The 26,113-nt window shown below is 40.9% G+C and overlaps 1 protein-coding gene across 1 annotated transcript in view; it reads right to left on the minus strand.

Annotated features, from left to right (window-relative positions):
- The window catches only part of PIGN (phosphatidylinositol glycan anchor biosynthesis class N), a 103,233-nt gene that overhangs the window by 14,794 nt on the left and 62,326 nt on the right, over positions 1–26,113 (minus strand). Inside the window, exons 19-26 of the mRNA XM_050891291.1 lie at positions 23,264–23,375; positions 17,330–17,438; positions 10,755–10,857; positions 8,318–8,420; positions 6,058–6,144; positions 2,724–2,779; positions 2,162–2,237; positions 772–845 (exon numbers count right to left, since the gene is read on the minus strand). Of these exons, the coding sequence (XP_050747248.1) occupies positions 772–845; positions 2,162–2,237; positions 2,724–2,779; positions 6,058–6,144; positions 8,318–8,420; positions 10,755–10,857; positions 17,330–17,438; positions 23,264–23,375 (720 nt within the window). The remainder of the gene's footprint in view (positions 1–771; positions 846–2,161; positions 2,238–2,723; positions 2,780–6,057; positions 6,145–8,317; positions 8,421–10,754; positions 10,858–17,329; positions 17,439–23,263; positions 23,376–26,113) is intronic.

Here is a 26,113-nt window from a genome sequence, read left to right on the forward strand (position 1 = left end):
TGTGGCTGACAGGGATCTCCTCCGTCTCAGCACCATCCGTAATCTCACATGATGAGCAGAAGATTCAGTCATGTGTACTGGGTCCACTGAAAGGGGTAGGGAGGGCTAACAGTTAAAAAAAGTAAAAATCTTGGGACAGTGAAAAGCGTGAGGGTACTTCAAGTCTGGATCCGGCACTCTGCGAGGCTGGGCACCTGTCTCATTCTCTCTGAAAAGTCTAGAGATGGGGAAAGGACTGGCAGCCATCTAGTCCTATTGCAAAAAATATGTAATACTGAACACACCTGGGAAGCACTGAACTGCAATGGAAAGGCATCCAGCCTTTTTTTTTTTTTTTTTTATTTTAAATGCTATTTGTGGTGAGGTCAGTGCTACAAAGCTATAAATTGGTTATATTATAAATGGGTTATTTTAAAAATATTATACTATAGGCAGAGATGCAATATAAAATAAAAATCAGACTTTAAATTCTGCTCATTTTTCTACATTATGGGGGGAAAAGTGCTCCTTCTGTGTATTGTCAATAAAGAATATTAAATATCTGATTGTTTCAGACAGGGCCAACACTTCTATTTATACTCATTTATCACTAAGAAAAGAATTCCTGAGCTTGCAAAAATCACTGAAAAAAACCCCAAACCGTAATAACAAATAAAAGTAACAATGTGATCTACTGTTTTTTTTAAATTTAGATTGCGATTTGACAATTCTGAATTCTTGCAAAATAGATTTGAAACCCTTATTAATGCAGAAATATAGCACTTACTGTACCTCTTAGAAGACAGTTGTGTTGTGACTTGAACAGCTTCAAAAGCACATGATACCAGAACAAATGGGATTACAACCTGTTTAAAACACAAGCAACATTTTGGTTTATAGCCATATTTACAAAACAACCTGGCAGGTTGCGGAAACATTTTCCTGCTTTTGAAATTATCACAAAACGTGTATGTTACAAAAATAAAATATTGGCAAGAAAGGGTAGAAACTCATTTTGCAGGAAGCACATTTAGTAAATGAATAAAAAACCCCTTCCATGGTCATAGCTGAACTGCAGTGAAATAAGCCATGAGGCAATATGGAAAACTATAATTAAAACACATTAATGATCCTCACTTCATTTATCCATTTTAGCACTAGTGATAAATACTTAAAAAGGCCAGAAGACAGAACTATTCAGATCCAATATCTCATATGACAGGCTGCAGAGCTCCAAGCGTAACAGGACAATCTCATCTCCACCACAAAAAAAATCTGAGTACAGAATGTATTCAGTAAGGCAAGGATCACACTGCCCCTCCAAAGCCAAGTCAAGCAAATGTAAACAGATCAGTAAATTAAGAACAAAAAAAACAAGCTAGAAACATGAATGTTACTTTTTGTTCTTTCCAAAGTTGACTTGTAATCCTTAAGTTAGCAGAGTAAATGCATTGCTAAAACCTGTTCTCCCGCATCCAGAAGGTTTGCATTATTGACTTAAGTCCTGCAGTATAACACGCAGTAGACCTGTAACTTAAGTCTGCTTTCTCTGGGACAGAAGCAGCAGAAAGGCAGAGGCAGGAAATACTGCTTATTTTAGCAATAACCCATAAATTCCATGTCTCCCTTCCTGTTTGCCTCTTTACCGCTCCAGCAGATCCTTTACTCAAACATTAGAAAAGAGCTCCCACACCTTGCCTGCAAACAAGATGTGCAATCCAATCTTTGATAGACTATTAAAAAATATAAAAAATAATATTGATTGTAAAATGACAACCTAATCAGTAGAGCATTCAAAGCCTGTACTTAATGTAATGTAGATAGAGCTAATAAAATATATATACCCTCTGTGTTTCTGTAGATATTATACTATAGGGAAAGCTTATAATTTTTTAAATAACTTAAGTCTTTTCAACATTTAAAATTTCCATTTTAATACAATAAACCGATCTAATGCAGTTAAATTGTACTTCCATGCATTTTAGTTTCTCTCTTTTGGGAAACAGAAGGATCCGTCTCTAGATACACTACAAAGGCTGAAAGCTTCACACATGGTTAAGAAGGCTAATGAAGCTCAAATACATATATATGTTTTTGTAATTGCAAAGTTACAACCATGTACGTGATATGTTATTTATTAAACAGTTCTTTGAGAGAATTCCACTAAGGTAAGATTACTAACCTTCAGCAGAAGCAAGCCTCCCATCATGAAGGGACTGAACACAGTCAAGAAACAATAGACAGAAGCAGGATCAAAACTAGAGAAACATGAAAAAGACATTACAACATATCTCTGAAATGGCATTTTCCATTAAAAAACCAGAGCATTTAGTTACCCCTGTAACACATTGTGTGTATATACATTTTTAAAGAAGGCTTCCAACTTTCTCTTCTCTTGCTCAAATATTAAATTAGCAGGGACTGCCTACCTCACTTTTCTTTCTCTACAATTTTTCTCTGCTCGTGTCTTTCGAGGTGCCGTGCTGTTGGTGAGCAGCTGAGCTCTCTCTGCTCATGCTGCCAGTAACTTCTAATGGAAATTGAGATGACCTCGTAACCAAGAAGCTCAGGCTCTTAGGGAACATGTTACAGAGAGCAGAAACGAAATAAATTGTTATCATTATTCCACTGACTATTGCTTTAATTCTGCTGCCCTGATTTTGCTAACCAAATTTATATTTAGTACGCCAATTGCAGGAAGAATTTTTTGTACCCTGTGTCTCAAATCAATGAATAAAATTTACCTGTTAACAGAAGCTATGTTTCCGGTGCCAAAAAAGGCAGTCACTATGAAGAAAACCTAGATGTATTTAAGGAAAATACACCACAGAAATGGCTCAGTAAAACAAAACCAGCATTTTCCCCCCTTCATTCCAATCTACTTTCAAAATCCTACCGTGAAACTACAAGAAACTGACCCACTATTACAGCTTTACACCGCATTAAAAAATCCAAAGTATTGTCTAGCTCTACCAAATATGTCACACATGACTATGTCCGTTTTAAAAGACAGGGACTGCCTGGGTAAGATTTTAGAGCCTATCTTGAGGCCCCTGCCAGAAAGCTGCAGCTTGTTTTTTCTGGGCCCCTACCTAGCAAGATAGGAACATCCCTGGACCACAATCCCAGCTGTGCATTCAAACACACATGCTTTTGCAGAAAGTAATGACATATGCATGTGTACTGCACACCAAAAGATGGCTTTATTGAGGAATTGACCATGGAAGAGGTAGTTGGCTATGAAACAAGACTAAAGGTTCCTATGCTATCCCTCCCATAGGTTTGTTGTCCAAAGGTTATGCTGAGTCTATCCATTGCAACATGGGACTCACAGTGTTTTCCTTACTTGAGGGAGGGAGGACAACTCTGGCAGTATCTGTATAGCTGGAATTTTTTTGATAAACCCTACCCTTTTCATCTAGGTACAACACTTGCTGCTATATGAGCCCATGAAAGATATTTTTCTACCTCCTGAGCTCATTGGGGCCCATTATAGCTCACCTCTCTTCAGTCGAAGAATGGTTTTTAACTGCTTTTTTGCATCAGGCAGAGGGTTAGTCAGCGATGATGGCTGCTGTTGCCAGAGCTCCCTCTGGTCCTTCCACTCCTGTTATAGCTCCTGCACTGAATCATTTAAGTCTCTGCATAAACAATTTGCTACCAACTGTTCAGCAGAATTGTTGGGATTCTGCATGCAATATTTTGGAAGGATTAGGTCAGCATAACTAAAGAAATTATGTTTCCCAAGAGTATCACATCATTTCAAGTTTAGTAACGCAGCAGTCTAACAGCATAGCGCAGTTCTGCCAGTTAAGATTTATAAGAACAACAGTTCTTCAATAAAACAAAAAAACACCAGTAGCACATAGGTCTAATCAAAATGCTAAGTATAAGCAACCTGAATCTTCTTCTGGAAGATCAGGCTATAAGGTCCCTCAGCACATGCTGACTTTTGGGCCCTATACAGGAACCTTGAGACAATCTTAAGATATACAGCTCACAGGGTCGTAGTTGCAATGTGACTGCTCTAGTAGAAAACGTTTCTCTTCTAATACCACTATTTCTAAACATTAAACAGCATCTAAATTAAAAAAGCCAAAACATCTTTTGAGCAGGTGTGTATCATACCTGCTCACTGCAAAGGAGACCTGCAAATTGTGTATTTTTCAGGACCTGAACAAAATACATTCAAGTGTTTTAGATTCAGATGAGATTAAAGTACTGCTACATTCAAGTGTTAGATTAAAGTAGTACTATGGTGGAGCTTTAAAAAATACAATTGGAGTGTTTGATTTTTGTTTTGGCTAATTTTTAGCATCTGATATACAGCAGTAGCTTTACTAAAAGTTAGCTATTTTTTGTTAAAATAGCAAAATAGCAAATGAAATCAATAAATTTACTGCAAGTTGTCTCAGCTGCTTTTCAGGTACAGTCTAAAGCAAACACAAGTGTTCAACACCTAGCAAATTGTTTTGCCTCCTTCCTTGGTGCTGAACTGCCTTCTTAATGAGGTATCTGTCATAATTCCTCTGCTGTAGGTTCCCAATGTCCAACAGCATTGTCCCAAATTCCAACAGCGTAGACTCTGCGACTGTGATCCACCCTCTCAGATTTGGTTATTCTACAAACTATAAAGCCTGTTTTTGCAGGAACCAGTATTGAGACACCTCCCTCCCCAGCTCCAGCTATGATAACCCACCTGCACTAGAAACCCATATGTTCTAGACTGGCTCATAATTTCTCTCGCACTTGTATACCCATTACCCTTGCTGCCAAATACCTCTCACATAACTGCAGTCCCACGATGGAAGAGAAAAATGACAATGTTATTAAGTCTGTACAGTATTAAAAAAAAAAAATCAGCTGTAGTTTCAGTTACAGTAATGCAAAATAACTACGTTAGTGAACAAACAGCTCTTCCCTCCCAGGCCCATATAATTTCTAACAGGAGAAACCATGTGTCATATAAATAATTCTAGGCCAGATTCTGGGAACACGTTTCACTAAGAGTCTGCAGGAACTTTCCTTCTCATCTCATCTGCCTGGCCATGGCCAATGCCTGCCCCCTAACATTTTCTTCCTAACACACTGCCATACTCTAAAAATGAGAAAATGAGAATAACTTTAATATCACCTTTTCCAACTGATTTGTGAAGGTTGAATGAGTTCCCTCCAGCCCAAATGTAATAAAACAAAACCAAACTGAAAACAGGACTCCTCAGAAGGAAGTTTACCTCAACTGTAATGGTCATAAGAGACCAACTTTTCAAAGTGGCCCAGGAGCCAGATTCCAAAACAGTGCAGTTTGTACTGAATTTTTTACTACTTTATCAAAAAACATAATGTACAAGACCATTGTCTTTTGAGCAACATGAGTCAAAACATCTTCACCAGCTTCTGTTTCCAGTGGCTACGAGGCTACATATTTTGACTGCAGGGCCTTTTGAAACAAACCATTGTCCTGGTTTTGGCTGGGACAGAGTTCATTTTCTTCCTAGTAGCTGGTATAGTGTTATGTTTTGGATTTAGTAGTGAGAATAATGTTGATAACACACTGATGCTTTCAGTTGTTGCTCAGTAGTGTTTATACTAAGTCAAGGATTTTTCAGCTTCTCATGCCCAGCCAGCAAGAAGGCTGGAGGGGCACAAGAAGTTGGAAGGGGACACCGCCAGGACAGCTGACCCAAACTGGCCAAAGGAATATTCCATACCATATGATGTCATGCCCAGTATATAAACTGGGGGGAGTTGGCCGGGAGGGGCGGATCATTGCTTGGGAACTGACTGGGCATCAGCTGGCGAGTGGTGACCAACTGCATTGCGCATCACTTGTTTTGTATATTCGAATTCTTTTATTATTGTCATTTCATTATTATTATTATCATTATTATTATTTTCTTCCTTTCTGTCCTATTAAACTGTCTTTATCTCAACCCGTGAGTTTTACTTCTTTTTCGATTCTCTTCCCCATGCCGCTGGGTGGGGGCAGTGAGTGGCTGTGTGGTGCTTAGTTGCCAGCTGGGGTTAAACCACGACACCCATCTTTTCCCTGGAACGCAGCAACCAGCAAAAGGATACAAAGAAGTAAGACCTGCGGACGTCATCTAGGTGGAGCTGTCGAAACTGAGTTATATCAGTAGCACAGGCGAAGCTGAAAATAGCAAGCTAGAAAGACAGCAGAAGAAATCAATACTGAATATCAACTGAGGTACTTTGATAGAACCACCATATTTTTACTGAAATGAATGAGAAATAAACCTACTTCCCTATCAGCTGTTATTAGAGCAGTATGATGATGAGGTCTGCAAACCTTTCCCATATTTTCATTATGCTTTAATGAATCTGCCAGAAAGATTGTACAAGTGAGATGATCAAATGAACAGTGGAGCTTCTGCTGTTATCTACACTAAAAATGAACTTCTATGCCTTAGACTTTTCATCTTTTTCCATCATAAATATTCCTCCTACACACACGCACCTTCACTGCTCACATGAGCATGTGGATAAAGACCCACAGAAATAAAAGACTGCAATTATCCTCAGTTGACTTATGTTGTGAATGAGAATACTAAAATATTCTCCATCTCCTTCACTCAGTTCTCAGCACAATATCACTTGACCTGAAGAGAAATTGTCTTCAGGGAGTTTAAGAGGTCAATGAACTCCTTTTCACTGGGGAAAGTAAAAAATTCAAGTAATAGACATTCAACACTGACAACATTTTAATTAAAAATAATCTCACATCATCAGAGAACTGAGCTGGATTCTCTAATACAAGATTTACTTTGTGGCATATATTAACAGGCATTCTAGAGATGATTTTTCTAACCTAAAAATGGGAAGCAGGGGTAAGCATTATGGTTCCTTTCACTTGAAACCGAAAGTCAAATGACATACAGGGAGTGACAACAGGAAACTTAATTATAGCTTACTTATGTTCTTTTCATTTGCATTTGATTAATGAAGTGTTCATCACTGTTTAATACTGCTTTAACAGAATTTTATTTTAAAACAAACAGAACATTAGACCACCATCAGACAGGCAAGCATCACAGATGCCTTGCTACAAGATGCAAAGGTAGAGTGGGTTCTAGAGTAGAAGAGAAAGTACATCCCACAGATGACTCTGCTGTGCTAGAAACCTTCAGTTGCAATCGCGGCCTCATGCTAAGTGTACATTTTTACGTTCAGATTCCTTCTCTATCACTTGAGATGCTATAAAACATGCTCACACAAAATATTGTAACTATACGTAGCATAAATAAAAAGCGATTCCCATTTACATTTCTGATGTTCAACCTTGAATTGGTAAAGCCTGTTCTCTCTGAAGTTTTAAAACCGCCTCCCTTGCAGGAGAACCACAAAACCACAGTATGTGTCAGGTCTGCTCTGGTGACTGCCTTGGCTCAGATTTCACCTCCCGGCACTTCTCCCTAATTATTATGAGCTGCAAAAGGAAGGAAAGATGTATACCGCCACTTCTCTTATAAGTGACTCTGGCCACTCCCATGCATCTGTACCCAGGTTCTCTGTGACCTGCACCAAGGACGGCACATTTGGGAGAAGTGTGGGAGAGCTGTGCTGCACACCTGCCTGGCTCCGAGCACCCAGACGACTCTGCAACCGGCACTTCGGCTCTAACCGAATCGATGGCATAGCCACAGTTTGTTAAACCTTGACCTAATCTAAAAGCTAAGTAGCAGTGCGAGCAGCATGGGCTTTGAAAATTGCTGACAATATACTAAATTTTAAGGTGAGAGAAGTTGCATTGATTACAAAACTCCCTCTCCAGGCAAATCCGAGAAGGTGCTAGTTTCAAGTTAGTCTCTGGCTCCTTGTCTGTCTAATCAGAAATAAAACTCCATCCTTGAAGGAAGAGTGGAAGGACAAAGTCAAACTAAGATTTCTGGTATTTCCTATGGGTCATTTCAGAAATCAAATTATTTCTTTTCAGCCTCTCACTTGTGACTCTGCCATCAGAATAAAAAAAAGTACAGTGACATTGTACTTACTCTAAAGAGTTACTGTACCTTGTGCTGAATTAGCACTACACTTGACGAACAGAGCTTTATAGCCTATAGAACATACCACTAAGTCAAACTGATTTCCTGCATTCCTAGAAATGGCTCTGATGTGGAATATCTTCAATAACGTAAATTACAAATCTCTCTTAAAAGGTCACATTCCTATTTCATAAAACAGCTGATACTGGCTTCCTAGACTTAAAGAAATGCAAAGTGTTGCTCTATGAAAACCACTCAGAATATTTTTATATCCTCAAGATAAAAAAAAAAAACCACCTGATAATTAACCTGATATAGCTATCTGGAGCTGTTACCTTTGGTTTGAGTGAAAGACCATAGTGCTGCAGTGCTTCTTGCTCCATATTTATCCACACAAACATCAAACCAGACAGCACCAGTGGAAACAGAGCTTCATACCTGAAGAGTAACATAATAATCACAGTCAGTGCAGTCACTAACAACTATTTAGCATCAAATACTGACATGTTTCTTTTCTTTTTTCATCATACAAATGATATACCAAAGACCTAGTGGCATTCTCCCCCTTCTCTCCCCATTTCTGAGGAGTACCCACAGCTGGTTGGTTGAAGTTTAAAGCCATACACTAATTAAATGGTAAAAGTAGGAGAAACAGATGCTGCTTCAGCTTTGTCATGTTTTGCACCCATTTTCTCATTTGATGGCTGCCACAACATTGGATTAGTGCCCTTTGTGTCATGATTAATTTTAACAAAACTGGAATAAAATTAAAAAGAAACAGGAAAAAAAGAATCACATTTGGCACCCATTTTCTGCAAAATGGAAAATTTTGTAATGAGAGCTATTTGGAACTGAGGGATTACAGTCCAACCTAGACAGCAACTAGAGATTGTGTCTCTTTAGGACCTAATCACACAAACTCATTCTGGTGATCTCAGTCTAGTTCCAAGGAGAGAGGCATCTGTATAATAAAAAGAGCACTACATTTCACTGAAGTGCAATGTCCTTTTCTTTACTATATACCAATCCATTGCAACAGCAGCATCAAGCCACGCTCTAATCAAGGCCGCTAAGCTGTTCTAGCTACACCCCCCAATCTCAGAGGAGTACTTCTGGCTCCTACAGCACTCAAACATAGCAAACTATGAGTGTACTTATGTGAGAGATTAAAACCCCCAGATAACTTAGGGGTGTATATTGTCATTAGATAATATCAGTTTCTCCTTGCCCTCTACATCTCAGTTGCACTTCATGGTGCCTCTCAGTTTTTTTTTCTTTCAGGATAAAATTATAATACTGACACTGACTGTGACACTAATACTGACAAGACTGTAAATTTTTTTCCTGTGTATTTTTTTCCTCCTTGGACACACACTTATTTGTCTAAAAATATGAAAATCATTGCAGTTAATCTTGGTATTGTTTCTGTTGTGCCCCCCACTAGCGTAGCTACAAAGCAGTTTCAAACTGGAACAAAAAATTTTGGATAGACATTTCTGCTTTAATTATCAGAACAACAAGCAGTTAAACATGAAGACAACATGCTCTTCAGCTGGCTTCAATACTTCCACTTAACTGCACCTAGAGACGTGCTGTAATTACCTGGGCAATGCATGGGGTTATCATTACATGGTATAACAGAGCACTGAGGAGAGAAACACTGGATGCTTTTGGCAGAGTGCCTTGTTTTTGCTGTGACTGGTTTTTGGGGTTTTTTTTTGTTTGATTGTTTGTTTTTAAAGAATTGTTCCAAAAGTTTTTGGTCTATTTGAACATTGTAGGAAGACAGCAGAGAGCTGTCAGCATTTAAGTGGTCTGCTGCAGGGCCAAAATACAAAGAGGGAGGTTACCAACCTCAGAGAACAACATTCATGCTTTATCCAGTAGCCAGGACAGGCTAAGAAGGTTGAGTCTAAGCGTGTGTGTGCAGACAGGACTAAGACTAGGATCAAAATCTTAACGGGGAAGTGGGAAGAAGGGAGGCAAGAGATTAAAAAAAGAGATGCTTCATCTAAAATGAGAGTATCCACAAGAGGCAGCTATTGCAAAATGTCTGCTGCAAGATATTTTATTCCACTTAATTTTCCAGTGTAATTAAATCCAGAGGATAAGTAGGAGGGGAAGCAGAAAGAATGGTTCCTATACTCTCCATTAATTATGCTCTTAAGAGCTACTGAGTCTGGAAAAAAAAAAAAGGGTTGGCTGACACAGCGTTCTCCTCATTTATAATCTCTAAGGAGTTGTCTTTTACCCCAAAAGAAGCAAGCCCTACTCTTTATGGGGACTAGCATCACTTTGAAAAATATTACTTCCATGAAAATCTCTCTGAATAAAATTTTCCCTCATTTTAGGGCTACCTGTTTCCTGTCACACATCATTTAAGCCATAACTATACACCAGTGCTGAGCAGCTGGGAGAGAAGTTATTTCCTTTTGCTTGTGAACAGAAAAGCACATGCCAAAACAACAAGAGACATAAACGAAACCAGACTTTCTTATTTTGGTGCAAGGTTGTTTGAATACATACCCTTCCAGCCACTGTTTGGTCTAGCTGAAAAGAATGTCAACAAAACAGTGTTTATAATACAAGGAGGACTATGGAAGTTACCCTGAAATTTTATTTAGGAAACTAAACAAGGAGATAAATGGTGAGACTACAGCTGGAAGCACACATTACACCTTTAACAGAAATGTTCATGAGATTCAGCAGTTTCACATTTAGCCCTTGATTTTCATATGTAAGACCAATCCAAATAAGGTAAGAAAGAAGTACCCTGTGCTGAGGAGCAGGTAGGTGGACATCAGGGAGAGCAATATGCTGAACAGTCGCTGAAAGAGAAATGTGGGGCTCAGTAACGGCAACACCGAGGAAGAAACTGCAATAAAAAGAGATCCGTCAGTCACTACATGCAAAACATTTCATCCTTGGTAACAAGATAACATTCTTCAAATCTTGACAGTTTACGTACAGAAATTCAATACTGGCCATATATGCCCTTCTATTTTCAGAAGTTACTGTTGCTAAAGAAAACCCAATGTTTGGAATGCTTAATATTTAACAAAAGTAATTTCAGTTCTCTTATTTTAATTCCCTGGCTTTCTACCTCACAGCCTTCATAATTTCTCATGAACTGATGTTAATAAGTCCTTAAGATGACGCAGAAGCACTACCCCAAAAAACAGTCAAACTTGACTGTTTAATACCACTCTGAGAACCACTTACCATGGTCCCAAGGACCTCCAGCAGCTCAAAGACTGTGGTTACAGAGCCACTGCTCCATTGGATTAGATCAAGAAACCTGCCACATTTTGAGGTGCAACTGAAAATACTGGTAGTAAAGATACAGAAACCATCAACTTTAATTTAGCTTCTCTACTTGAAAGTTTTAAAACAGGAATATTTAAGGAACTACAGGGGACCTATCTGTCATGATTCATGCCTCTTGCTTTCAACTTGTAACGCATTTCTGTAATGCAGGTGTGGGATCTTAAGAGTTGCATGTCGCTCCTTAGTGCAGTCCATTGCTCAACTGCCCAGTCAGCCCTGGTTAGCAGAGCCCATGCTGCCTCTAAAGAGGCTCTGTCAGCTGGGAAACTTCTGCAGGTGAGGACAGGGCCCAACAGCTTACAGGAGGTGAGGAAACTGGGAAGAGAAGAAATGGGCTACTGGAACAGTGAGTGAAAAGGAAGAAAAGCAGAGGAAAAGTGGCCAGTGCTTGAAGCAAGGAAAGGGACAAGGAAAAGCATTGCTGTAATTTAATCTTTAAACCTAAATTTTTTAATATGAAAATTTTATGTGTTTATAAAGAGGTGTGCTGACAAATAACATTGGTGTGATTCTTCATTGTGGTATAGTGCCCTCACATTACTGAATCATTCAAAGACTGCATCAACAGTAAGCCATAATTAATAATCACTCTATTAAGGAACAGAAATAAAACTATAATATATGGAAAGCGCTCGCTTGTGCTTATTGTCATAGTATACATTAGTATTTATAGTAAACATATCAATGAAAGAGAGATGAGGCTGTTTCTAACACCTGTGGGTCAGTACGTTTTATTTCCTGGCTTTCAGCCTTGGCCACTGCTACAATTACAGAGTAAGTGACTTCATTTCAAGGGTGCTCCAGCTTTTCAGCATCACTTGTAGCTTTCTATACTTAAAGAAGGCCCGACTCAAGGAGGAACTCCAGGGACCTCACTGCAACTCAGAACGGCTAGAAAGAAATTAAGTGTGGCAACCAGCCTCTGTGAATGACACTCAACACATCAGATGTGTATCACTCTGAGCGCAATCATAGATGAGAACAGATGAGTGGCTGGTAGGTGATAACTAGCCTTTCCCTTCCATCTCTGATATGACGCATCAGATATTAACCATCAAAAGACCTGCAGGTTTCTGGCTGACCTATACAAATCTCTGTATGTGTCCCTCGCACAGTTGTGACACCAAATTCCTCAAAGTTTGGCAAGTTGCTATGACAGATTTCCACCGATGAAAACTTTAAAACATAATATACATTCATTTAGAAATATCTGCTAAGGTAAAGATGGTTCTGAAGAACATGGGAAGCAGCCGGATTAACTTCATGCCTCCTAGTTTTACCTCTATATTTGTGGTTAACGTACACTGCACGAACCATATGGTGTTAACAGTTAAAGCCAGCTGGACACAGGCCTGCAGGAACCCACTCATCACTAATTCATTTGCCTGGTACTCCAAAACCCAATCTTTCTTCAAAAAAATAATTTTAGGCCTAAATTAAGACTTTAAACAAGGTAGGCTTCATATTAATCAGAATGAATAGCTGGGGAGGGGGGAACAATTTGCTAGGAAACTGCAGAAGTCTCATTAACATACTGACATGATAATAATACTCGTATCAGTCTTATTATGAATAAATACTGGTAACTATGTGTTTCTGGTTATATAAATACACACAGAGGTGCAAAAAGAGAGTTCAGTAAGTAACAGTGCCATTCTTCCACAACTAAGCAAAAAGATGAAGAGGAGTTTGACCACCTGTAATGCCACCAACCTTGGAAAAACTACAGTAGACCTTGGTACCTTAATTCTTATGGTGCCACATTTGTGGTACACACTAGTGACAAGGCAGATGCTAGTTGTGGTTATGGTCGTGACAAGGCATTTCTCTCCAACAGGAGTATTGAGGACAAGTTGTTGGATGCCTTAGCTTTTTACCTGCTTAGTTCTGTATTTAATTATGTAGAGCAATTTCAGCAAGTACATAAAGCTCCTACCTTGTATATCATATTCACTTAAAATGATTATTTCCAGTCTGAAAGACTTCGCTAAAATATTCAATACTACCGTGGCAGCAAGTAGACTTTTTGAGTACATACAGTTTACTTCACTGTTAGCTTTATTTTTATCATAGAAACATCACCCACAGCAAAGAGAATTTCTAATATACTTTTCCCTCAAAACTCTAGACCTCTCTGACTACCCAAATCATCTCTTAGATGAGAAATGTTTTTCTCTCACCCTTACACAGGAGAGAAAGATAACCTTTACCCTCAATTCCTGCTCCAGTAAGCCAAGCAGAACATAATTGATTTCATCAACTTTACAACTGCAAAGAATTCATCCACACAGAGACCCCACTTAGCTTAGCAGGCTACAAAGAGTTAGGAAAGCATGATGGAAAGGAAAACGCTTCAAAGTAACCTACATTACAAAGAGAGCATTGCTCACACACACACTGATCACACTCAGCTGCATTAATCTTGAATCCATTTCATAGAATCACAGAATGGTTTGGGTTGGAAGGGACCTTAAAGATCATCTAGTTCCAACCCCCCTGCCATGGGTAGGGACACCTGCCACTAGACCAGGCTGCTCAAAGCCCCATCCAACCTCGCCTTGAACACTTCCAGGAAGGGGGCATCCACAACCTCTCTGGGCAACCTGTTCCAGTGCCTCACCACCCTCACAGTCAAGAACTTCTTCCTTACATCTAATCTAAATCTACCCTCTTTCAGTTTAAAGCCATTACCCTCTGTCCTATCACTACAGGCCCTTGTAAAAAGTCCTTCTCCAGCTTTCCTGTAGGCCCCCTTTAGGTACTGGAAGGCTGCCATAAGGTCTCCCCGGAGCCTTCTCTTCTCCAGGCTGAACAACCCCAACTCTCTCAGCCTGTCTTCATAGGAGAGGTGCTCCAGCCCTCTGATCATCTTCGTGGCCCTCCTCTGGACTCACTCCAACAGGTCCATGTCCTTCTTATGTTGGGGGCCCCAGAGCTGAACGCAGTACTCCAGGTGGGGTCTCACGAGAGCGGAGTAGAGGGGGAGAATCACCTCCCTTGACCTGCTGGTCACGCTTCTTTTGATGCGGCCCAGGATACAGTTGGCTTTCTGGGCTGCAAACGCACATTGCTGGGTCATGTTGAGCTTCTCATCAACCAACACTCCCAAGTCCTTCTCTGCAGGGCTGCTCTCAATCCACTCATTGCCCAGCCTGTATTTGTGCTTGGAATTGCCCTGACCCATGTGTAGGACCTTGCACTTGGCCTTGTTGAACTTCATGAGGTTCGCATGGGCCCACCTCTCAAGCCTGTCAAGGTCCCTCTGGATAGCATCCCTTCCCTCCAGCATGTTGACCACAACACACAGCTTGGTGTCGTCAGCAAACTTGCTGAGGGCGCACTCAATCCCACTGTCCGTGTCACCAACAAAGATGTTAAACAGCACCAGTCCCAATACCGACCCCTGAGGAATGCCACTCGTCACTGGTCTCCATTTGAACATCGAGCCGTTGACCACAACTCTTTGAGTGCAACCATCCAGCCAATTCCTTATCTACTGAGTGGTCCATCCATCACATCCATGTCTCTCCAATTTAGAGACAAGGATGTCATGCAGGACAGTGTCAAATGCTTTGCACAAATCCAGGTAGATGACGTCCATTACTCTTCCCTTATCCACCAACGCTGTAACCCCATCGTAGGTGGCCACCAAATTTGTCAGGCATGATTTGCCCTTAGTGAAACCATGTTGGCTGTCATCAATCACCTCCTTATTTTCCATGTGCCTTAGCGTAGTTTCCAGGAGGATCTGCTCCATGATCTTGCCAGGCACAGAGGTGAGACTGACTGGCTTGTAGTTCCCTGAGTCTTCCTTTTTTCCCCTTTTTAAAAATGGGGGTTATGTTTCCCCTTTTCCAGTCAGTGGGAACTTCCCCGGCCTGCCATGACTTCTCAAATATGATGGATAGTGGCTTAGCCAGTTCATCTGCCACTTCCCTCAGGACCCACAGATGCGTCTCATCAGGTCCCATGGACTTGTGCGCCTTCAGGTTCCTTAGATGGTCTCAGACCCGATCTTCTCCTACAGTGGGCGGTTCTTCATTCTCCCAGTCCCTGCCTTTGCCTTCTGCGACTTGGGCGGGGTAGCTGGAGCACTTCCCAGTGAAGACTGAGGCAAAAAAGTCATTGAGTACCTCAGCCTTCTCTATATCCTGGGTAACCAGGTCTCCTGTTTCCTTCCGGAGAGGGCCCACATTTTCCCTAGTCTTCCTTTTATCACCAACGTACCTATAGAAGCTTTTCTTGTTGCCCTTGATGTCCCTGGCCAGATTTAATTCTATCAGGGCTTTGGCTTTCCTAACCTGATCCCTGGCTGCTTGGACAATTTCTCTGTATTCCTCCCAGGCCACCTGTCCTTGCTTCCACCCTCTGTAGGCTTCCTTTTTGTGTTTGAGTTTGTCCAGGAGCTCCTTGTTCATCCACACAGGCCTCTTGGTGTTTTTGCCTGACTTCCTCTTTGTTGGGATGCATTGCTCCTGAGCCTGGAGGAGGTGATCTTTGAATATTAATCAGCTTTCCTGGGCCCCTCTTCCCTCCAGGGCTTTATCCCATGGTACTCTACCAAGCAGATCTCTGAAGAGGCCAAATTCTGCTCTCCTGAAGGCCAGGGTAGCGAGCTTGCTATGCGCCCTCCTCGCTGCCCTAAGGATCTTGAACTCCACCATTTCATGGTCACTGCAGCCACGGTTGCCCTTGAGCTTCACATTCCCCACCAGCCCCTCCTTGTTGGGGAGAACAAGGTCCAGCATAGCACCTCTCCTCGTTGACTCCTCTATCACTTGGAGAAGGAAGTTATCAACACATTCCAGGAACCACCTGGATTGCTTATGCCCTGCTGTGTTGTCCCTGCAACAGATACTGGGGTGGTTGAAGTCCCACATGAGGACCAGGGCTTGTGAATGTGAGGCTGCCCCTATCTGTCTGTAGAGGGCCTCATCTGCTCGGTCTTCCTGGTCGGGCGGCCTGTAGCAGACCCCCACTATAATGTCACCTGTTCCTGCCCTCCCTTTAATCCTGGCCCATAAGCTCTCGATCGGCTCCTCATCCATCCCTAGGCAGAGCTCCATGCACTCCAGCTGGTCATTGACATAGAGGGTGACACCCCCTCCTCGTTTCCCCTGCCTGTCCTTCCTACAGAGCCTGTATCCTTCCATTCCAACACTCCAGTCATAGAAGCCATCCCACCAGGCTCCATGATGCCAATAAGATCACAGCCCTGCAGGCGTGCACATGTCTCTAACTCCTCTTGTTTATTCCCCATGCTACGTGCGTTTGCATAGAGGCATTTAAGTTGGGCCCCTGATGAAGCTGACTTACTGGCTGGAATTCCTTTGTGCTGCTCTTCAGGTGCTCTCCTGCTGACCTGTGATCCCTCTCCAGGCTCTGGGCATCTATTGCTGGCACTAGCATTTTAATTTTAGAGTGGTGAAAAATCCGTAGACTTGTAAATTGTTTTTTTTTTTTCTTTAATAATTAGGTTCTAACAGATATCAAACATACATTAGAATCATTAGTTCACAGGTATTTTGCAAGGCAGCTCTGAAAAGCACTTCCATACCCCAAGGGTCTCTGCCATCAGCTGCAACTTCAAGTTTCTATGAAATACAGCAACAACCTTTCCTCACTTGCCTACGCTTAACTGGATTGCTTGCAAAACATCTCAGATCACCCTTATCTGGCTCCAAGTGAAACAAAAAGGGAATTTATACTGTTATATCCCTAAAAGGGGTCTTCAAGATATTCAGAATATTCAAAACAAAAGATAAAGCTACTTGTAAATCAAAGTTGTTTGCATTTTCTTACAAACCTACAAAGGAGTAATATTTTAGAAGACTTCCTAACACATTCCTCAAAAAACCTCACTTAGGAAAGAATAGTGAACACATGGAAGAACTATTAGGAGTCAAACAAAGGAATATGTGCAGAAGTAAGATGTTAATAAAAAAGTGTCACCACCCCTCACCCAACCCCAAACCCCACAAACTATCAGCAGACAAGTTTGGGAGGGAAGATGTTCTTACCTAGAGTCATCCAGCTAATAATTTGATTCAATACAGGCAATCCCTGTTTGTTCTTAAGACTGTCGTGGGTACTGCTCACAACATATGTCGAAAGTGCAATACTCAACATCTAGAAAGAAGAAATCAGACAATGAAACACATAATTAATGTATGGATCTCTGCCATCCCATACTAAATATGTAAATATTCTTTAGAGTTGCATAAACACCTCACCTGAATCAACATAAGAACAGGAAGTCTGGCACATAGTGTCGAGTATTTCTAGCTTTTTACAATTTATGCTTTTTAAAACTTCCTTCTAGTTTTTTTTTTTAATTCTTCTCATTATTTGTGCTATTTTTAAATAGTTTAAACAAGTGCCCTGGATCACTGATTTGACATGATATCATGATATGCTCTTTGTCAAGAGTAACTACTTAAACACTCATGTAAACCACAGAAAACATACGCTCCCAGTTTTTCGAGGAGCACTTGTCCTCAAACAGCAACCACAAAGAACTTGCAGAACCTCTGGCTTTGCTGCAGGATCAGGTGCAGGGTGCAGGGGAAGGCTAGTTAAGGCAAGAGCTTTGCATGGGCAGCACAGCTCCTGTAAGAAGAGACAGCAGCAGCAGAGCAGATAGGAGGTGGATTTTAAGAGATGGAAAGAAGCTGCAATCTTAGCAGACTGTTCAAATGAAACTGTCTGAGCCACCTCAAGCAGAGCCCTCTGCCTTGGAGAAGCAGTGAAGCTGAAGAGGGTTTTTTTTTCCTTGACTAATTCAAGAGACACCATTCAGTCATCAAGTAGGTGCAAAAAGCCTTAGGAAAATTACCCCATGAGTCAGTTATTTTTGGAAGATGACAATTATCCAAGAAAATGCGTGAGCCAAGTTTTAAATTACTGCTATTTATTCACAATTCTGCAGTTCCACTAAAAGGCAAATCAAGCATGCACGGTACTTTGCAAACATGTGCTTTAAGACTGCATCACCAGATATAATTCCTGTTGTGGCTTTTTTAGTGCAAAGCAACTACACAGTGTTCACATCCGTGACTTTTTACCATACGAATAGCTGCCATTCCCCTGCCAGACACAGTGATACCTAGTGGTACCTGCCCAGAGGATACTCTTAGCAGTCAGCATCCTTTTTTGGCCCGGTTTCATGGGTGCTCAGTGTCTGCTGCTTCTACTTAGTTTCAAGCCACAAGAACATGTAACTTGTATTTCTGTGTGACATCAATAAGCTAGGTCAATGCATTAAGCCTCCAAAAGCTCAGGGTATTGGCCCCTTTGGACCTCTGATGTTTATTTGGGATGCTTTTGCTGTATTCAGGCCAGATCTCTCCCCTTTGACCTATCTTTTCAACTTCTTCTAGTGTCACGAGCTCTGGTAATCCCTCTGCTATCCCCTAGCCACTGGTGAAGTCACTTTGCACTCACTTTGTGTCATCTCCCATAATATATCTTGTGCCTTGGAAGACTTGTGATGACATGGGCATGTTAGTAAACCCAATTTACTGCTGGTAGATCTATGTCAGTGTCTAGGGAAGGGCTCAGCATCTGCTTTTGAGACTCCTGTGTTCACAGTTTAAGTAACATTCAAACTGCTCTCAGCTTTCACCTACATCTCCAGGACTGTGAAAGAGCACAGAAGCAACTTGGAGATGTGAACTGAGGTCACCAGCTAAGAATCTGTCTTCTTTCCCCCTTCACAACCTTCTTTGAAGTTCAGAGATTATTCTTGAACAGCTTAAGAGCTGGCCTCCGAGAAACACTCATCCATAGGTCACAACTAGAGAGAGGAAACCAAGGGTGACATTTGCAGTCCCAACACCTCTCCACCAGCAGCTCTGGCCGGGAGCTCTTCTAAGCATCTAACATAACAACCCATAGAGAGAATGGTAGGAGAACCAGCATCATCAGCTGGACACTATACAAGGCTGGCTGAAAACACTCTTCCTGTCCCCTAGTTCCACCGATATGACATAGGTTCCTACTGTTTATTTCTCCTCCTAATTTAGAGGACAAAACTAATAAACTGACCACCTTGGACCCACCTGAAGTTCAAGCCTCCTAGAAATAACAACTTGGCCTAACATTATCAACCAATGAAAACAGCAGTGTTTTTGGTAGTGCAGCAAAAACTGGACTTCACCTATGAAACTGCTGGCAAAGAGAAAGTGGTATTCTCTCCAGCAAAAAAAAAATATTGTACAGTAAGCACTGCAGCAGGCTAGCTGATGGATTATAACTAACTCCTGTTTTCACCATTCCTGAAGCCTTAATGACTTCTCAAAGATCACAGAATCATAGAATCATTTAGGTTGGAAAAGACCTTTAAGATCCAGTCCAACCGTAAACCTAACACTGCCAAGTCCACCACTAAACCATGTCCCTAAGTGCCACATCTACACGTCTTTTAAATACCTCCAGGGATGGTGACTCCACCACTTCCCTGGGCAGCCTGTTCCAGTGCTTGATAACCCTTTCAATGAAGAAATATTTCCTAATATCCAATCTAAATCTCCCCTGGTGCAACTTGAGGCCGTTTCCTCTTGTCCTGTCACTTGTTACTTGGGAAAAGAGACCGACACCCACCTCACTAGAAGACATAATGGTAGCATTAACCAAAAGACAATTCTCTCCTTGCCACAGCAAACAAAATTCAGCAAAAAAGTGTTATTCCTGCTTTAATGATATGAAGAGAAAACCTGAGAAACTCTTGGCAATTTTCAGAAACTGAGGATGTAATTAATATCTTCTGCCTTAAGCAAACAGTGACATGTATCAAAACTTCAAAATTAGGTCTAAACATAACTGAAGCTTTTGTAACAGAAATGTAAAGGTAACCATATGAAGTTACTCAAGCTTGCATTTTTACTTTTAAAAATTTCTTTATTTATACACTTTTGCTGAAAAATCTTTTTGATCATGCTGTTTGGTTGTCTGGGACTTTTTTGTTTCTTTAAGGCTAATACCCATGTTGGAAATCTATAGTGTGTAGGTACAAAAACCAGTGAATAAATGAGTAGCCTGTAAATGGCCTCTCAGATCCATACAGGTATGTAGTTCATACTCATTTGCTAAGGTATACACTCTGCACCATTCATGGAGAAACCAATACAAAAATACATAGTTCAGGACTGGATCGGAGGGAATTATTTTTTCTGTGGAGGACTACACGCAAACTGGCGGGTTTTTTTCCTATTCTGATGGTCTCTGCCAACTCTGGTTTCTTTTTGACCAAAAGGACAGCAATTAATGTAATGGAACAAGCTTTGTTCCTTACCAGGCATGATATCTTCACCACAGGCTAATTCCCAGATGGAAAAAGAAGCTCACTTGGACAAGAAAGAAGACAGTCGTCTTCAGAAGAGAAAAAAAATTCATCATAAGCACAACAAAAAGCCTAGGCTGTGATGAATCCCTCTCTGTGACTGAAATAGGAAGAGAACTGAAAAGGGAAGCGTCTTTATTCAGATGCAATTCCAAAATAACTTGTGAAGAACAACTTAAGCAAATAAGAACTACTTGAGCCTTTGGGAAATATTTCTTGTATGAAAATGCATCTCATCCCAAATGAGCAGATGCAAAAATTTGAGGTGAGGTGAAATGAAAGACTTCAAAGAGGCTTCTTGCACACAGACACTACCAAAACAAAGAGGAAAAGGATTTAAAAAAAAAAAAAACCCCAAAACCAAAAAACCAGGGTCAGGGGATCCTGATCAGAGACATTTGGCCAGATAAGTAGGCTTTTTGCTAAAAGGAAAAAAAACCTAGAAACACCAGCTATTCCTTCTCCATTGTGTAATTTAAAGGGTTTTAGTTAGAGCTGAATCTATAAAAGATGTTAGCAGAGTGGCTAGGGGAATCCCAAGACAAACCATAAAGAGTATGAGGAAGGGACGCCATATTTTCCCTTCCACTTCACTCAATGTTTGGAGGAAAGTGGCACACAAAGAAGATCTACCTGTAGCAAATTAATCTATCTTCTCATCCCCAAAAATGAAGAAACACCAAACAACCAATCTTAGTTTACTGTGTAGGAAGGAACAATGTTATCAGAGGAAAGCATAACCTTCAGTGACTGCCTCCAAACACCACATATGGGGGAGCTGCAAAAACTACTTATAAGAAACCCCTTGTCAGATGCAAAGCAGGAACCTGATAGTGTGTGCTTATGTATACGAATGTCAGTGCCCTGATCACTGTCTGTCATTGCAAAATAGGTATGTTTCATCTGACTGAGGACTTCAGCTGACAAGAGGATTCATCTCCCCCTTAAAACTGCCTAGGAGTTGTAAATCAAAACTCATGTGTTCAAAATGCTCCAAACCAACATTTTTGAGGATTAACCCCTTCCCCATCCCCATTGAAAACTCCAACAAAAAAGAAAAAGGAGAACAATGGAATTCCATTGCCTAGAAAGACTAGTCTTCTGACAAACGTTTTCCTTTTGTATTCCTGTATGCTTCAAAGCGACTAAATGCAACCTAACCTCAAAACAAGTTATTTACTTAGAAATTGGTAATGCCTCTGTAATGTCCTTTTCCCCCTCTAAGTCTGAATAATCTCCCCTCCCAATCCTTTCCTTACCCAGAGTGTGAATGGTGGATCCCGTGTTTTCCATTCCCAAGTAAGCTTTTGAAATAAAAATCTAATAGAGACTAGTAATTAGATGTCACTATTGTAAAATATCCTCTGGTTAAGAAGCAATTTGAGGAGCTTTATGATCTTCTTAAAGGTTGGGAGAAAACAAAGACATTACTCCCTGAACAAGCAGGCAGAACATTTTCTTCTAATTAAGTATCTCAGGGCTCTGTGAGTGGATTTCCTGATTCTCTAAAGTTGGCTCAAGAATAGTCTGCCATTACTTTTTGACTACAGATCTATTTCATCATTTGTGAGCTTCTCCACAAAGTTACACCGCATGAGATGCTGCAGCAGTTGTGTGGTAAGTTGACATTGGCTGGCTGCCAGATGCCTACCCAGCTGCTTTCTCACTCCCCCATCCAGCACAATTTGTTTTCAGGCATTCCAGTGAGAAATCCACTGCTGAGTATATGCTGAAAATATCTGTCCTAAATGCTTAGGAAAGGAACTGATACCTCTTTTCTGCAGTTAAGCTGGAAAAGTTAAGAGAAACCACCAACAATTATACACATGTGCACATTCAGGTAAAGGCATTTTAAGCATTCATTATTCTTTCCCCTCCTCCTTTTAATCAATTTGAGCTCCGTACCTAAATCACTGATATAATGAATGCATTGCTTAGCTCAATAAGAAACTCCAGCACGTAAGTCATAACCAATAAAGCTGGTCCTGAAATAAAACCATTATATTGTAATAAGTTAAAAAAAAAAAAAAAGAGGACAGCAGACATGCAAAGTATTATTAGAATCTTACAGGCTCTCTAGAACTTAATTATCACCTACTATGAAAAGATCTACCTATTTCATGAAGCTATAAAGAAAAAAATCTCATCTTTCATCTGAAAGAAGATTTAACCAACAGAAAACCAGCTCAGTATCAGTCTCACACTGTTATTCAACAGCCAGAAACTGGAAAGAACCCTTTGAACCAGCAAGCCTGTCCTTAGTGTGCATGTGCAATTCCTGCAAAGGTCACTGGAAGTTACATACACAGACTGAAGGCAGGACAAACTCTCAAACTCTCTCAGTAGAGCATCAAAATGCGTATGCACATCTATGTATCAATACACATAAATGTGCACAGGATGAGCTTTTGGGAACACAGCATTACGATACTTAAAATTCCATATTACCATGAGCACACGGTCTTCTTGAAATAGTCAAGGGGAAAACTCTTAGGAACAATCATTTTCTTCTTGAAAATTGTGGCCTTGGTAGGAACACATTCTTAGGAAGTATGTAAAAATTTGCACGTAAAAACTCTCTAACATTCAGAATTACTGAAAAGTAGCAACTGACCTGATAAAAATGTACTTTCAGATCTTCGTTATTTCTGTACTTATTTTTGCTTTGACAAAGAGATGTCAATGAGAAGCAAGAGATCAAGAGAGTCAGCAAACCAGTTGCTATTCTGTAAAAACAAACAAAAGAACAATAAAATCCCAGGAAATATCATCAAAAGGTTCAGGAAATTTTCATAGAAGTGTTCTTCACTAAGATGAAATAATTCATTACAGTATCAAGACTTAATATGTTAAGGAAACTTCAACATCGAGCTTTAGAAAAACAAAATCCAACCCAGAATCAAGTGTGGTTGGTTTGTTTGTTTGTTTTGTAGTGGTCGGTTGTTTGGGGTTTTTTGGGGGGTTGGTGGATGGGGGGGATGTTTGTGGTTTTTTTGGTTTGGGTTTTTTTTGGGGGGGGGGGTTGTTGTTTGTTTGTTGTTTTTTTGTTTGTTTTTTTTTTTTTACAAGCTTGCCATCCACAAATACAGTTATGCTCTTTTCATGGCAGTGGCAAAAAAAAAATCTCCATTTTGGCCACATGTCTGATCTGTCACCCATTATTTTGAGGTACTTTTGATTACCTCCAAATAATATTTTGAAAAAAATAGTAACACAGTAATCAGTGATCTAAAGTTAGTGGTTTCAAGGTTTGTCAGGTTTGTCATCCAACAGGGTGATTACACCACTATTACTATCAAATACATAGCTTTGTTTAAATGCAACAGCAAGATTAACAGGAAGATTGTCACTCATCACATAAACACAGGGAAAAAAATACTGCTTAGCATTACTGAGTAAATCTGCTAATTATGACACTGTTCCAAAATAACAGACATGATTCACTAAAAGATCAATACTAATATCACCTCCAATTGTCTCCCTTCAGTCATCAAGCAAGCAGAAGAACCGTAAAGGCAGCAGAAGTTTTTGCATGTATTTCTCTGTCATGCTACAATCTTGATATGGAAGTAGTCAAACCATGCAGTCCTCTCTTCCATTTGTCCCTTGACATCTCCACTGAGAGACTACTAACAAAAGTGTCCATTTGTGACTGCTCCACTCATGTTTTCTCAAGCATAATAAAAAAATGTACAAATACCTTACATTCAGTAAAATCAGGCTACTTAGGCATATCTCAATACCAATTTTCAAGTGACGATCTAACCAATACAGGAACACAGTTGCAGGCAACTCACTCACAGAATGGAGGTTGGAAGGTATCTCTGGTGATCAGTCTAGTCCAACTCTCTACTCAAAGCAACGCCAACTACAGCAGGCTGCTCAGGGCCATGTCTAGCTGAGTGTTGAATACTTCCACTGATGGAGACTCCACAACTTCTCTGGGGAACCTGTTCCAGTGCTTGACATCCCTCAGCATAAAAAACCTTTTTTCTTAAATGGAATTTCCTGTATCTGAATTTTTGCCCATTTCTTGTCTCTTCACTGGACACTGAGAAGAATCTGTCCATCTTCTTTACTCTTCTCCCCCAGACAGGAATTTATATACATTGATAAGATCCTCCTGAAGTCTACTCTCCTCCAGAATAACCTGTTCCAGCTCTCTCAATCTCTCCTCCAGGATAAGCAGTCCCAGCTTTCACTCACTCTCCTGTGACAGATGCTCTAATCCCTCACTCATCTTAATGGCCATTCTCTGGACCTGGTCCAGTATGTCCACATCTCTCTTTCTGGAGAGCCCAGAACTGGACACAGCACTTTCAGATGCATCTTGTCAGGGCTGAATAGAGAGGAATAATAACCTTCCTCCTCCTCATCCTGGTGATGCCAAAGAAACCATTGGCCTTTCCTGCAAGGGGCACATTGCTGGCTCATGGTCAAGCCAGTTGGTCCCAGACTGTCCTGGTGCATGGAAATTATTTCTACTCAGGTGCAGGACTTTGCACTTCCCTTTTTTGAACTTCATGAGCTTCCAGTCTGCCCATTTCTCCAGCCTGTTGAGGTCCCTTTGAAGGGCAGCACGTCTATCTGCTGCATCAACTACTTCTCCCAGTTCTGTATCATGTACAAACTTGAGGGTGCCTTCTGTCTAGGTCAGTAATGAAGATGTTAAAACAGTATCGGCCCCAGTACCAACCCCTGCTGTACACCTCTAGTGACTGGCCTCCAGCTGGACTTTGTGCCCCTGATTACAATCCTTTGAACTTGACAGTTAAGTCTGTTTCCAGTCCACTTCACTGTCAGTGGAGGTGACTGATCTAGCCTGTACATCATCAGTTTGTGTATGAGGATGTTATGGGAGACAGTATCAAAATCCTTGCTGAAGTCAAAATAAACAACATTCACTGCTCTCCCCTGGTTCACTGAGCCAGTCTTCTCATCTTAGAAGGCTACCAGGTTGGTTAAGCGTAATTTCCCCTTCATAAATTCATGCCGACTACTCCAAATCACCTTCTTGTCCTTCATATGTTTAGAAATGGTTTGCTTCCAGGATTAGTTGCTCGAGTACCTTTCCAGGGGTTGAGGTGAGGCTGACCAGTCTGTAGTCCCCTGGATCCTCTGTCTTGCTCTTCCTGAAGATAGCAGTGATAATATCTGCTTTCTTCCAGTCCTCGGGAACCCCTCTCACCAGCCGTTGCCACAACGCTTCAAAGATTATCACAGTGACATTGGCCAGCTCCCTCAGCTCTCTTGGGTGTATCCCATCAGGCCCCGTAGACTCGTGCATGTCCAATTTGTTTAAGTGTTCCCTAACCTGATCCTCTTCCACTAAGGTTATGTTTTCCTTGCTCCAGACTTTCCCACAGGTCTCAGCAGTCTGAAGGCTGAGGTTCCCGATGGCCAGTCTTACCAGTAAAGATGAAGGCAAAAGAAGGCCTCAGACTTTTCCATGTCCTTCATCACC

This window comes from Gymnogyps californianus, chromosome 2 (assembly GCF_018139145.2).
Source record: "Gymnogyps californianus isolate 813 chromosome 2, ASM1813914v2, whole genome shotgun sequence".
NCBI classification, from domain to species: Eukaryota; Metazoa; Chordata; class Aves; order Accipitriformes; family Cathartidae; genus Gymnogyps; species Gymnogyps californianus.